This window comes from Rhinichthys klamathensis, unplaced genomic scaffold (assembly GCF_029890125.1).
Source record: "Rhinichthys klamathensis goyatoka isolate OS25496 unplaced genomic scaffold, OSU_Roscu_1.1 h1tg000298l_1, whole genome shotgun sequence".
Classification (NCBI taxonomy): domain Eukaryota; kingdom Metazoa; phylum Chordata; class Actinopteri; order Cypriniformes; family Leuciscidae; genus Rhinichthys; species Rhinichthys klamathensis.
Window position 1 is genome coordinate 346,481 of NW_026606817.1, and position 16,231 is coordinate 362,711.

A 16,231-nucleotide genomic window follows, 5' to 3' on the forward strand; every position below is an offset into this window, starting at 1 on the left:
TGTCCACAACAACATCCTGCTCAACTCTACTCTCGCTGTCCACAACAACATTTTGCTCAACTCTACTCTCGCTGTCCACAACATTCTGTTCAACTCTACTCTCGCTGTCCACAACAACATTCTGCTCAACTCTACTCTCGCTGTCCACAACAACATTTTGCTCAACTCTACTCTCGCTGTCCACAGTTAGCTTTCACTGTTATGCCGATGATACTCAGCTGTATATTTCTTCAAAACCCAAACGAAACTTACCAATTCACAAAATTAACGGAATGCATAGCTGATATAAAAAATTGGATGACTAGTAATTTCCTACTACTAAATTCTGAAAAGACAGAGATTCTAATTATTGGACAAAAAACTTCCACACGTAATAACCCAGAATACTGTCTAACACTTAATGGCTGCTCTGTCAAGTCTTCGTCGTCGGTTAGGAACCTGGGTGTGCTCTTTGATATCAACCTTTCTTTTGAAAGCCACGTGTCTAGTATCTGTAAAACTGCATTTTTCCATCTTAAAAATATATCTAAATTACGCCATATGCTCTCATTGGGAAATGCGGAACAATTAGTCCATGCGTTCATGACCTCAAGGCTAGATTATTGTAATGCTCTACTGGGTGGTTGCCCTGCACGCTTAATAAACAAACTACAGCTAGTTCAAAATGCCGCAGCTCGAGTTCTTACCAGAACCAGGAAATATGACCATATTAGCCCGGTTCTGTCAACACTGCATTTGCTCCCTATTAAACATCGTATAAATTTTAAAATATTGTTGATTACCTACAAAGCACTAAATGGTTTAGCTCCGCAGTACTTGAGCGAGCTCTTAACGCATTATAGTCCTTCACGTCTATTGCGATCTCAAAATTCCGGCCAGTTGATAATACCTAGAATATCTAAATCGACTGCTGGCGGTAGATCCTTTTCCTATTTAGCACCAAAACTTTGGAACAGTCTTCCTACCATTGTCCGGGAAGCAGACACACTCTGTCAGTTCAAAGCTAGACTAAAAACACATCTCTTTGACCTAGCATACACATAATACATTATAGACTTCTATAAATTCAATGCTAGGCTGCATAGATTAGGTCAGCCGGAACTGGGAACACTTCCCTTAAATCTTGATGTACTCGCTACATCATAAGAAGAATGGCATCTACGCTAATATTAGTGTCTTTGTTTATCTCGAGGTTTTCCCGCAGCCTGCCGGATCCAGGCCGTGTCCAGATCTGACGAAGGAGATTCGCCTGGACCCGATGACAATGCAGTGCTGAAGTATCCACTATCCTCTCCCTATGGAGGATCCCTTTCCCACTCTACAAATAAAGCGCTGTGAATTCCGGCTCGCGTACCCCGAAGTGATAAAATAAAACAAAATTCTGTATCAAAATTTATAGGCAAGAAAAGTAGTTTGTTTAGGCTGGGTTGTATAAATTACAAACCTGCGCACATATTTTAAAAAGCACATAACTATAGAATTCTGAATGAGCATGTGAACGCCGTCAGCGTTAATCACAGGTTCGCGTTTAAAGTCTGATCATTTCGACGGAGGTGAATCAATCAAAGTTAACTTTAGCTGGAAGTAACATTATTCAAGAACCGCTATAACGCCAAAACAATCTGTTACCTTAAATTATATGTTTATCTCTGTAAAGCTGCTTTGAAACAATTCATTGTTAAAAGCGCTATATAAATGAAGATGACTTGACTTGACTTGACACAACATTCTGTTCAACTCTACTCTCACTGTTCACAACAACATTCTGCTCATCTCTACTCTCACTGTCCACAACAACATTCTGCTCAACTCTACTCTCACTGTCCACAACAACATTCTGCTCAACTCTACTCTCTCTGTCCACAACATTCTGTTCAACTCTACTCTCGCTGTCCACAACATTCTGCTCAACTCTACTCTCGCTGTCCACAACAACATTCTGCTCAACTCTACTCTCTCTGTCCACAACATTCTGTTCAACTCTACTCTCGCTGTCCACAACATTCTGCTCAACTCTACTCTCGCTGTCCACAACATTCTGCTCAACTCTACTCTCGCTGTCCACAACAACATTTTGCTCAACTCTACTCTCGCTGTCCACAACAACATTCTGCTCAACTCTACTCTCGCTGTCCACAACATTCTGTTCAACTCTGCTCTCGCTGTCCACAACATTCTGCTCAACTCTACTCTCTCTGTCCACAACATTCTGCTCAACTCTACTCTCGCTGTCCACAACATTCTGTTCAACTCTACTCTCGCTGTCCACAACAACATTCTGCTCATCTCTACTCTCGCTGTCCACAACAACATTCTGCTCAACTCTACTCTCTCTGTCCACAATACTCCGCTGTCTACAACATTCTGCTCAACTCTACTCTCGCTGTCCACAACAACATTCTGCTCAACTCTACTCTCTCTGTCCACAACATTCTGTTCAACTCTACTCTCGCTGTCCACAACATTCTGCTCAACTCTACTCTCGCTGTCCACAACATTCTGCTCAACTCTACTCTCTCTGTCCACAACATTCTGCTCAACTCTACTCTCGCTGTCCACAACATTCTGCTCAACTCTACTCTCGCTGTCCACAACATTCTGCTCAACTCTACTCTCTCTGTCCACAACATTCTGCTCAACTCTACTCTCGCTGTCCACAACATTCTGTTCAACTCTACTCTCGCTGTCCACAACAACTTTCTTTTCAACTCTACTCTCTCTGTCCACAACATTCTGTTCAACTCTACTCTCGCTGTCCACAACAACATTCTGCTCAACTCTACTCTCGCTGTCCACAACTACATTTTGCTCAACTCTACTCTCGCTGTCCACAACAACATTCTGCTCAACTCTACTCTTGCTGTCCACAACATTTTGCTGAACTCTACTCTCGCTGTCCACAACAACATTCTGCTCAACTCTACTCTCGCTGTCCACAACATTCTGCTCAACTCTACTCTCGCTGTCCACAACAACATTTTGCTCAACTCTACTCTCGCTGTCCACAACAACATTCTGCTCAACTCTACTCTCGCTGTCCACAACATTTTGCTGAACTCTACTCTCGCTGTCCACAACAACATTCTGCTCAACTCTACTCTCTCTGTCCACAACATTCTGTTCAACTCTACTCTCGCTGTCCACAACAACATTCTGCTCAACTCTACTCTCACTGTCCACAACAACATTCTGTTCAACTCTACTCTCACTGTCCACAACAACATTCTGTTCAACTCTACTCTCTCTGTCCACAACAACATTCTGTTCAACTCTACTCTCGCTGTCCACAACATTCTGCTCAACTCTACTCTCGCTGTCCACAACAACATTCTGCTCAACTCTACTCTCTCTGTCCACAACATTCTGTTCAACTCTACTCTCGCTGTCCACAACAACATTCTGCTCAACTCTACTCTCACTGTCCACAACAACATTCTGTTCAACTCTACTCTCACTGTCCACAACAACATTCTGTTCAACTCTACTCTCACTGTCCACAACAACATTCTGCTCAACTCTACTCTCACTGTCCACAACAACATTCTGCTCAACTCTACTCTCACTGTCCACAACAACATTCTGCTCATCTCTACTCTCTCTGTCCACAACAACATTCTGTTCAACTCTACTCTCGCTGTCCACAACATTCTGTTCAACTCTACTCTCACTGTCCACAACAACATTCTGTTCAACTCTACTCTCTCTGTCCACAACAACATTCTGTTCAACTCTACTCTCGTTGTCCACAACATTCTGTTCAACTCTACTCTCGCTGTCCACAACATTCTGCTCAACTCTACTCTCTCTGTCCACAACATTCTGCTCAACTCTACTCTCTCTGTCCACAACAACATTTTGCTCAACTCTACTCTCGCTGTCCACAACATTCTGTTCAACTCTACTCTCGCTGTCCACAACAACATTCTGCTCAACTCTACTCTCGCTGTCCACAACAACATTCTGCTCAACTCTACTCTCACGATCCACAACAACATTCTGTTCAACTCTACTCTCACTGTCCACAACAACATTCTGTTCAACTCTACTCTCTTTGTCCACAACAACATTCTGCTCATCTCTACTCTCGCTGTCCACAACATTCTGCTCAACTCTACTCTCGCTGTCCACAACAACATTCTGCTCAACTCTACTCTCTCTGTCCACAACAACATTCTGTTCAACTCTACTCTCGCTGTCCACAACATTCTGTTCAACTCTACTCTCTCTGTCCACAACAACATTCTGCTCATCTCTACTCTCACTGTCCACAACAACATTCTGCTCAACTCTACTCTCTCTGTCCACAACATTCTGTTCAACTCTACTCTCCCTGTCCACAACATTCTGTTTAACTCTACTCTCTCTGTCCACAACATTCTGTTCAACTCTACTCTCGCTGTCCACAACATTCTATTCAACTCTACTCTCGCTGTCCACAACAATATTCTGCTCATCTCTACTCTCACTGTCCACAACAACATTCTGCTCAACTCTAATCTCTGTCCACAACATTCTGTTCAACTCTACTCTCACTGTCCAGACCAAAATTCTCCTCATCTCTACTCTCACTGTCCACAACAACATTCTGCTCAACTTTACTCTCTCTGTCCACAACATTCTGTTCAACTCTACTCTCGCTGTCCACAACATTCTGTTCAACTCTACTCTCGCTGTCCACAACATTCTATTCAACTCTACTCTCGCTGTCCACAACAACATTCTGCTCAACTCTACTCTCGCTGTCCACAACAACATTCTGCTCAACTCTACTCTCTCTGTCCACAACATTCTGTTCAACTCTACTCTCGCTGTCCACAACATTCTGTTCAACTCTACTCTCGCTGTCCACAACATTCTGCTCAACTCTACTCTCGCTGTCCACAACAACATTCTGCTCAACTCTACTTTCGCTGTCCACAACATTTTTCTGAACTCTACTCTCGCTGTCCACAACAACATTCTGCTCAACTCTACTCTCGCTGTCCACAACAACATTCTGCTCATCTCTACTCTCACTGTCCACAACATTCTGCTCAACTCTACTCTCGCTGTCCACAACAACATTCTGCTCATCTCTACTCTCACTGTCCACAACATTCTGTTCAACTCTACTCTTACTGTCCACAACAACATTCTGCTCAACTCTACTCTCGCTGTCCACAACAACATTCTGTTCAACTCTACTCTCGCTGTCCACAACAACATTCTGCTCAACTCTACTCTCGCTGTCCACAACATTCTGCTCAACTCTACTCTCTCTGTCCACAACATTCTGTTCAACTCTACTCTCACTGTCCACAACAACATTCAAAGGCCAGAGTTTTGTTGCTCTATGGACACTCCTAGTGTCTGTAATGTAAAATAAGTGACCTAACGTGATAAAAATATTGAACAATTGCATTTTAGGAGAAGTTTTAAGAGCTGAATGTTCAATTAATTTAAATGTCTTTTCCAGTCGGAAAAGGAGAAGGATTGATTACACTTTATTATAAACTTTATAACTTTACTATTATGCATTTATATACTGAGTGAGTAATAATATTTAGATACATGTACTTACTCTAGATTTGGAGTTAGGATTGGGGTTTGGTTCGGGGTAAGTTACATGTAATTAGGCATAATTTATAGTTATTACTACAGTAACTACAGACACTGTAAAAATAAAGGGTTACCGAAGGATTTTTAAAATTTCTACACGATTAGCATAACTACACAAATGTCTCGGAAAAACTGTACAAGATGGTTTCATTTGTTAAGATTAGTCCCTTAAAACTCATCTTTAATAATCAAAATTACATATTGAAATGTTTTTCCTTGCGCGGTTCTATGAATATGCAGATGAGCCCCGCCTCCACTCACTCACTCAGCTCAGAGATCCACTGGTTGACGATCACACGTTGATCTGATTGGTTACAAGGTCGTTTGTGACGTCAGAAACGCCAGCGATTTCAAACCGTGTTTTTGAGACTGTCTTTGGTTCACTGCAGTTTTAAGCAGAAAATACTCAGCAATGCTGTCGACTTATGAACTTACACATGGTGTGTCTTAAAGCGTATTAAAAACACCACATAGACACATAAACTACATTAAAAGCTTGATTTTCACCACAGGGGGACTTTAACTACTTTAGTTAACATGAACTAACAATGAACAACAGCATTTATTATTCTTAAATATAATCTCAGCATTTACTAATACATTTAAAATATCTAAAGTTGTATCTGTTAACGTTAATTAATGCTCCGTGAACTAGCATGCAACATTTTTATTAACTAACTTAAAGGTTAATAAATGCTGTCAAATATATTGCTCATTGTTAGTTTATGTTAGTTAACTAATGTTAACAAATGACACCTTATTTTAAAGTGTACCAATGTATCACAGCAGAAAATGCCATTGAAGTGCTGCACAGGGTGTGAAGACTCGGTGCTCTTTGGTTGCTTGGGATAATTTAACTCAAAAATCAAAGTAATAGACCAAGGCACTCGAATTGTGTATAAAAAAAATTAAAAAGCCTTTATTGAATCATGGCTTTTAGTTTTATCTTTAAAATTGGTGACAGATACACCTACGCGTTGCGGCTATTGCCTTCGTCAGGGTGTGTGTAACAAACAAAGTCACAGGTGCATTTTAAGTAGCAGTTCATCAATCTAAATAGCAAACACCTGGTCACACTATGTAAAGTAACCAGCAGGGAGCAGAGTTCAACAAATGAAAGAATATCTTACATAATGAAAGGTCAAATCACAAAAAAAATAAAAAAAATAATAAAAAAATAATAATAATAATAATAATAATAATATATATATAAAAAAAGAAAAAGTTATATAAATCCAAAATGAAATATTTCGTTGATATCTTAATTACAGTATACAAATCAAAGCATAACAAATCGATATTATATATTCAATTAAATAAAGTAGAACAAATAACACAAATCAAAATATACACATCAATGGATGAATACATCTAATAGTACACAATACGACTAGTTTCATGAAAAATATTTTCACAAAAATGGTACAATATCTAGTTCTCCATTTAAACCTGGAAATGTAGTAGCTTTCAGTGAGTAAATTGATTTGTACACTGTAATTAAGATATTGACGAAATATTTCATTTGGATTTATATAACTTTTTTATTTTTTATATATTTTTTTATATTATTATTATTATTATTTATTTTCCTTATTTAATGGTTTTTTTTTGTTGTGATTTGACCTTTTATTATGTAAGATATTATTTCATTTGTTGAACTCTGCTCCCTGCTGGTTACTTTACATAGTGTGACCAGGTGTTTGCTATTTAGATTGATGAACTGCTACTTAAAATGCACCTGTGACTTTGTTTGTTACACACACCCTGACGAAGGCAATAGCCGCAACGCGTAGGTGTATCTGTCACCAATTTTAAAGATAAAACTAAAAGCCATGATTCAATAAAGGCTTTTTAATTTTTGTATACACAATTCGAGTGCCTTGGTCTATTACTTTGATTTTTGTGTTACCAATGTATCTTCCTTATGGCGTTTTAAGATTCTATTAATTTACATGAAACTATTCCAGGTCTAGAAATCACAATTTTAAAGTTTCACGATGTCTTATTATATCGAGGTTTTCTAAGATTGTGGGAACTGTTGTTGAGAGGTTGAATTATCTTGAATTTTAGTTGTTTTAACTTATTTGAATGGCTTTGTAAGCACTCTGTTTGTTCGTCTGTAGGAACTGTAACGTCAGTATGGGAGGCTCTCTGGCCGTACCGGAGTATGCAGTGAAAGTGGCCGACGTGACAAAAGTGCGGACGCTGAACGCCATCGCGAGGAACACTCTCTAGCATGCATGGAGAATCCTGCAACACTCCTGTACAAACTCTTCGACTTCTTCTTCAATAAGGAAATTACTGTGAAACTGCTCTGTGACGATTCAAAACGACAGTTGTAGACGTCAAGATCAGCGTAGCCTTTGGCATTGAGATGATTTGCAGGTGTGAAATAAAATCTCCCAATACTTTTGATTCTCTTTGTAAATGGAACTTTTCTCGCACTCTTGATGATGATGATGATGATGATGATGTCATAGTGGCCACACAACACTATACATCGAGGCAATCACTTTTCAACACACTTTTTAAACTTTTTTGGTTGTTACCTAGTAAATATTGACTACGAACAATACAAACTTTACATAGGTGTGTGAACATAACTAGATGTGAAATACAGTCAAACCAAAAATTATTCAGACACCAGATATCATTTTTTTTATATTGTTTTACTAGTGTGTGCAGGACACTATAGTTCATTTATGTAAGTGAGGAGAGCAAAATAAAGTAAACTGTGACATATTACACCCAAATATTCTTCATACAGAGACTACCAGTGACATTTATACACATTTGGGAGCAAATATTATTCCTCCACTTTGAGCTGATCATGTTCTGCTGAAGTGTGTTTTCTGTAACTGCTAATGCTCTTTTTACACACACACTGAACAACATGAAGCATTGCTTGGTCACTGGTTGAGCTAAACTGGTATTATCTAATTGTGGAGTTAAATTTAACAGCTGACAGATAAAATACAAGTGTTTACAGAGCTTTATTTTGATTTTCAATACTTTTCATTTTAAAATAAACTTCTAAATGTCTGGTCAGTAGTCTCTATGTAACTGAAGACACAATTTAAAATTGTGTGCTTCTAATTAGGTGATAAAAAGCTGTTGCAAATGTTGTATAAAATACACATAGCCCACTCATCTTTGCACCAATAAAATGATACTTTAACAATTTGATTTACTACCAAATTACATGTAATATCTAATTAATTGAACTTACAGTGGAATGTTTTCCAAGCGATTTCCCGAACCTAATGCATGATGGGATACGCTTAGCCTCGAATACTGCTCCGGTGCAGTTTTCACGATAATGCGCGTTTAGTGTGTGTTCAGGGTGAGTGTGACCAAGTGTGGGTATTTGGAAAGGCCATGTCTACTGTTTTAGGAGTACTATGAATTCTGATATAGTCATTTTCACATACTATTTTGTAGGGAAGTATGCGATTATGAATGCAGGACTAGTGTTTCCTGTGTTTATTGTCAGATCTTTTTTATTTATTGATGTATTAGGCACAGGGGCGTAGCAGCCATTATACAAGTGGGGGGGACAAAATGGTGTGGTGATGTGACCCAAAGGTCAGTCCTTCCAGAAAAATGCGGAGTTTTTTTGTGATTGTTGCGGGCAAAAATCCTTGATTATGCGGCAATGGAATATGCAGGATATTTGCAATTTTATGTGATGAAATTGCGGGAACTTGCAAAAACTGCGGTTTGATGAAAAAGAGAAAAACTGTTCTCACTACTACTACCTTAATGTAAAGAGTCATTTCTTATTACTTCCTATGATAAGCAAACATACTACATCACAGAAAGTGCTGGAATATTTCATCTAGTTTTATTTTTTGTTTTATAAACTTACAAAACATTGATGAGTCAAACAAGTTCTGTAGCTTTACAAAAGGAATATGCTACAACTTCTGTAAAAATGAATAAATAAAATATGAAAAAAATGTTTCCTGTTTTACAGCTTTTCAATGATGTTCATGTCGCGTAATTACATCACTTCATAATGTTCCCATGGCAACAGGGGTAAATGGCTGCTCTTGTGTGAAGTAAACGCAACATTTTTCAACTTTCTGCTAAGATATGTGACTTTTTTTGCAACAAAAATGCGGGGATTATGAAATCATGCAAGCCCCACATATTTTGCGTGGAAATCGTCAATTTATGCGACAAAAGTGCGGCGTATTTGAAAAAATGCCCCCGCATAAATATGCAGACTTTGGCTGATTATGCATTGAATCATGCGATCGCATAATCGCGTTTTTCTGGAGGGACTGAAAGGTGATGTTCATAATAATAAATTCTAGATGGAATAGCAATTGGCATTTTACAGCACCCTAGTGCCAATTTTGGGAACATGCCATGATAGCTTAACAACCTATTTTTGTGAAATCATACTCGAAATAAAAAAAATACTGCAGGACTTGGGACTTTCAGACCACTGTGGACATCTATACTTTATTTTTATGAAATAATGATATTTTATGATATTTATTATATTTCAGTTAAACTACACTTGAACAACTTGTATCTTACTTAACAGTTGGACCAAAAAAAAGTGTTCAATGAGTAGGCTATACAGATTACATCTAGCCTACAGTAATTTTATACAACAGACATTTTATAAAAATATATCAATAAAACCTAATCAATGTATTCGGTATTGGACATCAATTTAACATTGACATTAGATGTTGAATTTACATTGAATTTTGGTCACCCGACGTCGCAACCAAAATTTAACCAAATCAACGTCTTTTGACGTGTGCCTGCTGGGAATAATCTGTTATGTCTCATTTAACAGACTATAGACGCTTTTATCCAAAGCAACAAGTAGGAGAGCATTTACACACACTCGGCACAATCCGGCGCGACGTGACGAGGTCCATACGGGTTCTGTTGTCTTACACGTCTTACTGCGTTACAGTAGGTTAAATCATAACAAGGAAACTTTACGTGTGATTCATGTCATCGCGTCGCGACATACTGTAACACATTATACTTACAGTGTGTGTTTGAAAAAAAATAATGTAATCGTCCTCTGATTTTTTTCTGGGGTGCATTAGACGGCCAAACAGGAAAGCGACTAAACGAACACGAAAATTCGCAAGAGCAACAAGAGATTTGAAGCTCATGGCAGACGCGCCCAATAGATGCTTCGCGCTGTGATTGGCTGAATGTTAGCTCACTCAAGTCTAAGTAAAAAATCAGAGAACACAGGCGGAAATATTGGCGCTGGGTCAAAAAAAATGCGGGGGACAGAATCACCTGTTTCTAAAAGTGCGGGGGACGTGTCCCCCCCCGTCCCCCCCGGTTGCTACGCCCCTGATTAGGCATAAACAAAAGAAAAGATAGAATCACAGGACCATTGCTTATTGAGCCAACATGGGACTGCTCTACATCCTCCAACATCTGGATTCCTCCTGGATATCTTTGCCCTGACAGACTCGCTGCTCTTCTGCCTCTACACAAACGACTGCACCTCCAAAGACCAAAGAGTATTTTCCCAGGACATTCAGAGTGCAGTGTTGAGGACCAACCTGAGTCTGCAGTTGAGACTGTAACCAACACTGGGACAGAAGGTCCACAGGATCCTTTGTTAATCTTACAACTTTATTAGATCTCAAGATAAAGAAACAAGAACGTGTTGCCGAAGCTGAAGCGGACAGAGATATTAAATAGAGCAGATCAGACCTGGAGGCTCAGCGATTGGATAAAAGCCTGTGTCAATGCCTTGTCCCCCTATATTTCTTCGCCTTCGCCTGTATCTGGTCTCACCTTCTCTGATGATACTGATCCCAGCACCTCCAAGTCTGACTTTGATGCCAGTAAATGTATCAAACTTGTAACACCATTTAGAGAAGCAGAAGTCAACGCTTGTTTTGTAGCTTTCGAGTAAGTTAAAATGGCCTAAAGACGTGGGCTTTATTGATGCAGTGTCATTTCACTAGAAAGGTACAGGAGGTTTGCTCTGCGTTACCATTGGAACAATCTCTTGACTATGATGTGGTGAAGTCCACAGTTTTAAGTGTATAAGAGTTGGTCCCATAGGCTTACAGCCCAAAATTTTGTTCGCATTAAAAACAGTCAGACAGACGTACGTGGAGTTTGCGAGAGAGAAAAGGACACTTTGAGAAGTGGTATTTTCCCAAAAAGGTTGAAACTTTTGAGCAACTTCAGGAGTTACTCTTCTTGGAAGACTTTAAAAATTGCGTACCAGAAAGAGTTATTGCCAATCTAAATAAACAGAAAGACACTTCGCTTCTGGATGTGGCAGTTTTGTCTGATGAGTTTGTGCTGACGCACCAGAATATTTTCTATTTAAATGGTCAAACTCCTGTTTCTACTCCTTCTGCTGTGAGTTCTGTGATGAAAGTATCCCTCAAGTTTCCTCACACTTGATTAAAAGTGGCACTCACTCAAATTCCAGTGGCAAACCTTTCACACGTACCCGTGACAGGCGAGTTTGTTTTTATTGCCTGGACTGAGTTCCCTGTAAAGAGTGGAAGCAGACAAGTTTGACATCTGCGACTGAAAGTGTTGCGCTTGTACAGTCTCTGCCTAAGTTGAATGATGCTGAAGTTGTTGCAAAGAAAAATTAACTTCACCTGTTGCTCGCAGCGTTTGGGATCTGTTTGTTTACTGTGTGACAGAACGAACTGACCAAAGATTAACCCAGCAAGGGCAGAATTAAGCAAGTTTGTTACCAGCAGCAACACCCAAATAGCTCATCGGGAAGAGCAAATTCTCGCTGTGGGGCGAGCTGTTCTTCTCCTGCAGGGGCAGGATACTTCTTTGTGGAAAAGTCCAGTTCATTATGTCCCTACATCAACTATCGGGGTCTGAATGATATATCTGTAAACACTAACCTGTTGCCGTTAATGTTATCAGCCTTTGAGTGTCTGCAAGAGTCCACCTTTTTCACGAAGTTGGATCTTCGCAATGCTTCCAGGCTCTCGTCAACAATGTGCTGAGCGACATGGTGGACCATTAATTTTTTGTGCGTTATATATCAGTTTTCTTGTGTAATCAGATATCTCTCATACACAGCTTAATTAAATCAGTCACACGCTTGATAGCTTTCTGAAAGACATCTTTACTTTCTTAATGTGACCTTCCCTAAATATCCAGTCCCATTATGCATAGTACACTCACATCTTAAAGATACTGACGATCATTCTAATACATGACAGTCTATTTGGATGATATATAGATTTTTTCGTCATCCTGCCAGGAACATACCTAGCTCGTCAGACAAGTGCTTCTGAAGTTGCTGGAGAATGGGTTGTTTGTCAAGACCGAGAAATGCGTCTTTCATGCAGTCTGTTCTATTCCTGGGGTACATCATTTCGAGGGTGTGTGCATGGATCCCGCCAAGATTCAGGCTGTGGTAAATTGGTCAATTTCAGATTCCCACAAGGCCCGGCAGAGGTTTCTGGGCTTTGCCAATTTTTAATGCCATTTTATTTGCAGTTATAGCCAACTAGTCTGTAACTAAACTGAAGGCCTAAAATATCCTCTGCCAGAGAGACAGTGGTTGTGGTCATTGACCACGTCTTTCGCAATCATGGCCTCCAGACGTCGTGGTCTCTGATGGAACCCCAATTTGTTTCCACATATTGGAAAGAGTTTTGTTGGTTCCTGGGGGCCACCGTTAGAGAAGCAGTCAATCTGAACGGACCAACCAAGCCTTGGAGCGCACATTGTGGTGTCTTGCCTTCTTCACTGGAAACCAATATCACAGTCCCCTCTGCTCACGCCTTTGTCTAAAGGTGTCGACGCACATGGAGAAGGCCAGACAGATGCTTTTCCAGGTGGGTGCACGCACAAAGGTTAAGCAGATTGCCTCCGGTTGAAACCTCCTATATATGCCGTCGGGCGTCGGTCAAAAAGAGTGGCTTTCTTCCAGTGACATTCCTCTCCGCTCCGTTTGTAAGAAATTGCCTCCCAAATTCAAAGGCCCATTTCCCATCACCAAGATTATCAGTCCGGTAGTTGTTCCTCCAGTGTACAGGAAAATTCATTCAGCTTTTCATGTCTCCAAATTAAAGCCTGTTTTTCATTCTCCCCTTAATCCGCCTGCTCCAGTTCCTCCACCACTGTGTGTTGTAGACGAGGAACCAGTATATTCGGTTTATTATATACTGGACTCGAGGCGGAGGGGATGCAGTTTCCAGTATTTGGTGGATTGGGAAGGTTAGGGGTTACGGTTCCTGGAAGAGACATAAGCCGCTTTTCCACAGTCGGGCCTAACAGTTCTCATTGCGTAACTTTTCAATTCCGTGCCGATCCGGGCCAGTTGGTACGGTTACAGTTTCATTTTCCACTGTGGGGCTGATAGCGGCCGCTCTTTGTAATGTAATACAAACGCGTCAGTCGTTTCCTTTGTAACGCGATGGTTTACTGATGATGTAAGATGTAAATAGCGACCGCGTTATGGAGAATGATCAGCTATTGCTATTTAATTTTATTATTGCTTTGTTTACTTCACTCAAATAGCGCGCTTAACCAGCTACAGAGAAACTGGATGTCAGACAACAGACTATATTATATTAATAATAATATTATACGGTTAGCTAACCGTGCTGAGTATTCCGGGCCGATAACGGTTTGTAATCGCGTCATGCTGTACCAGGCTCAAGTGGAAACACAACTGGAACGGTTCCTTACCATTCTAAGAACCGTTCGGCCCGACGGTGGAAAAGCGGCTATATTGGATCACACTCTGATTGATGATTACAATCAACATGTAAATTGTCCTATAATCGCCAGGAGGCAATCTTAGGTGGAGGGGTACTGTCATGGTTCAGGTCTGTATTTTCATTGCTGTCATCTTCCTATTGTGTCTGTCACCCTTGTGTGTGTGACTGACTCATTCAGCATCGAAGCAGCTGAAGAGCTCATACTCACCTGTTCCTCATTTGTTTTCCCCCATGTGAACCCTAGTTCATTCTTTATCAGTTTGTTGTTGTTGTCTCAACGTTTTTGTTCTCTTTTCTAAAGTTTGTTGTTATTGCTCCATCTCTGTGGGCTTCGATTTCGCTCTATGTTGAATTTCTTGTTCATTACTAACCTGCCTGGATCATACAGATTGGACAGTCTGACTGATTTCTTCCTGTGCAAATTCATCGTCTTAATCCAGTCGGCCTTATCATCTGTTATTTGGATTTATTCATATTCCTCCAGGATTATCATGATTGTGTTCACTGTGGACAAAATAAACTCTTTAATTGCTCTCGACATTTAGGTTCAGTTTGTTTACGTTGTGACACCATGTTTAGTACGAAATTGTTGGATGTAAGATTACTTTACATTTTTTCTGTAGTTAATTTTGATCTAGTTGTCCTCTTGTGGCCATGGTGGCAGTCTAAACTGAGGTTGGACCCACTCCTCACCCGAAGACTGAGCTATAATGCTTACTGTAGCCTGAGAAGCAGGTCATTTTGGTTGCAAGGCCTGTTGCCCTCCGATATGCATTAGTGCCCCGCATGAGGCCTCTGAGCTTTAGTGCTTAGATTGTTTGTTAGTTCGAGAACAAGCAAGCATTGGTCAGCATGGCGTAGTCGGCATGGCGTCCCCATAGTCTCCTTCCCTTTCTCTGGGAACCGGGTTACATGCGTAACGTAACCCTAGGCGTTTTGGTTCCACTTTATATTAAGTGGCTTTAACTACTATGTACTTACATCGACAAATAAGTACAATGTACTTATTGTGTTCATGTTGTATTGTAAAACACTTTTGCTGCTATTGAGGTGTGATAGGGCTAAGGTTAGGGACAGGTGTGGTGTTATGGGTCGGTTTGAGGGTGGGTTAAGGTGTAAGGGAAGGGTCAACTGTGTAATTGCATAAACTAATTACAGCTCTAATTACATGCAGGTATTTTTTTAAATATAAGTACAATGTAAAAACATGTATGTACACAATAAGTCCATTGTACCAAATTATTAATTTCATTGTAAGTACATAGTACTTAAAGCCACGTAATAAAAAGTGGGACAAAAATCTTTTTCATTAGAGAAACAATTATGAAGCAAAATGCTGTGTAATTGTCTTTTTGCCTGTCATGCTGATGTGTCCTTGAATGCTCATGGACTCACAGCACACACTGTATCTTATCCTGACAGATGTAATGATTAACTGTAAACATTTTCAGTAGGCAGAAGATCACAATGTGAAAAAACACCTGTCTTACAGTATTTTGAAGAATTTAAGTTATATTTTATACATATACACTGCCTATATATTTTTCTTCATACCCTAACCCTTGTTTGGTATCAATAGTCTTGTATCAGCTTTGAATTTAGACAGCATTTAGTGTGATGTTTTCGTTGTACAACATAAACCTAATCTAATCTATAAAGCAAGAATGTACAGATAATTATTAATTTATTTATTTGTGTGTGTTGAAACTTTTGTGGAATTAAAAATATCCTAAATAAATTACATTACATTTGTTTTTTATATTATTTAATTAAATGTTTTGGTTATACTTTATTTTGATATTCCCCCTGTGGACATTCTTTTGACTATAAATAATGTTTACATGTCAACTAACTCTCAGTAGAGTATTAGTAGACTGTTAGTGTTAGTAGAATAAGTTGACCTGTAGTTGGAAAGTTAC

General features: G+C 39.6%; 1 protein-coding gene across 1 annotated transcript in view; it reads left to right on the forward strand.

Annotated features, from left to right (window-relative positions):
- Positions 1 to 8,013, forward strand: part of cutc (cutC copper transporter homolog (E. coli)) — a 29,696-nt gene extending 21,683 nt beyond the window's left edge. The window contains exon 9 of the mRNA XM_056270195.1: positions 7,722 to 8,013. Coding sequence (XP_056126170.1) covers positions 7,722 to 7,833 — 112 coding nt within the window. The 3' untranslated portion in view covers positions 7,834 to 8,013. The remainder of the gene's footprint in view (positions 1 to 7,721) is intronic.
- Positions 8,014 to 16,231: the final 8,218 nt, after the last annotated feature.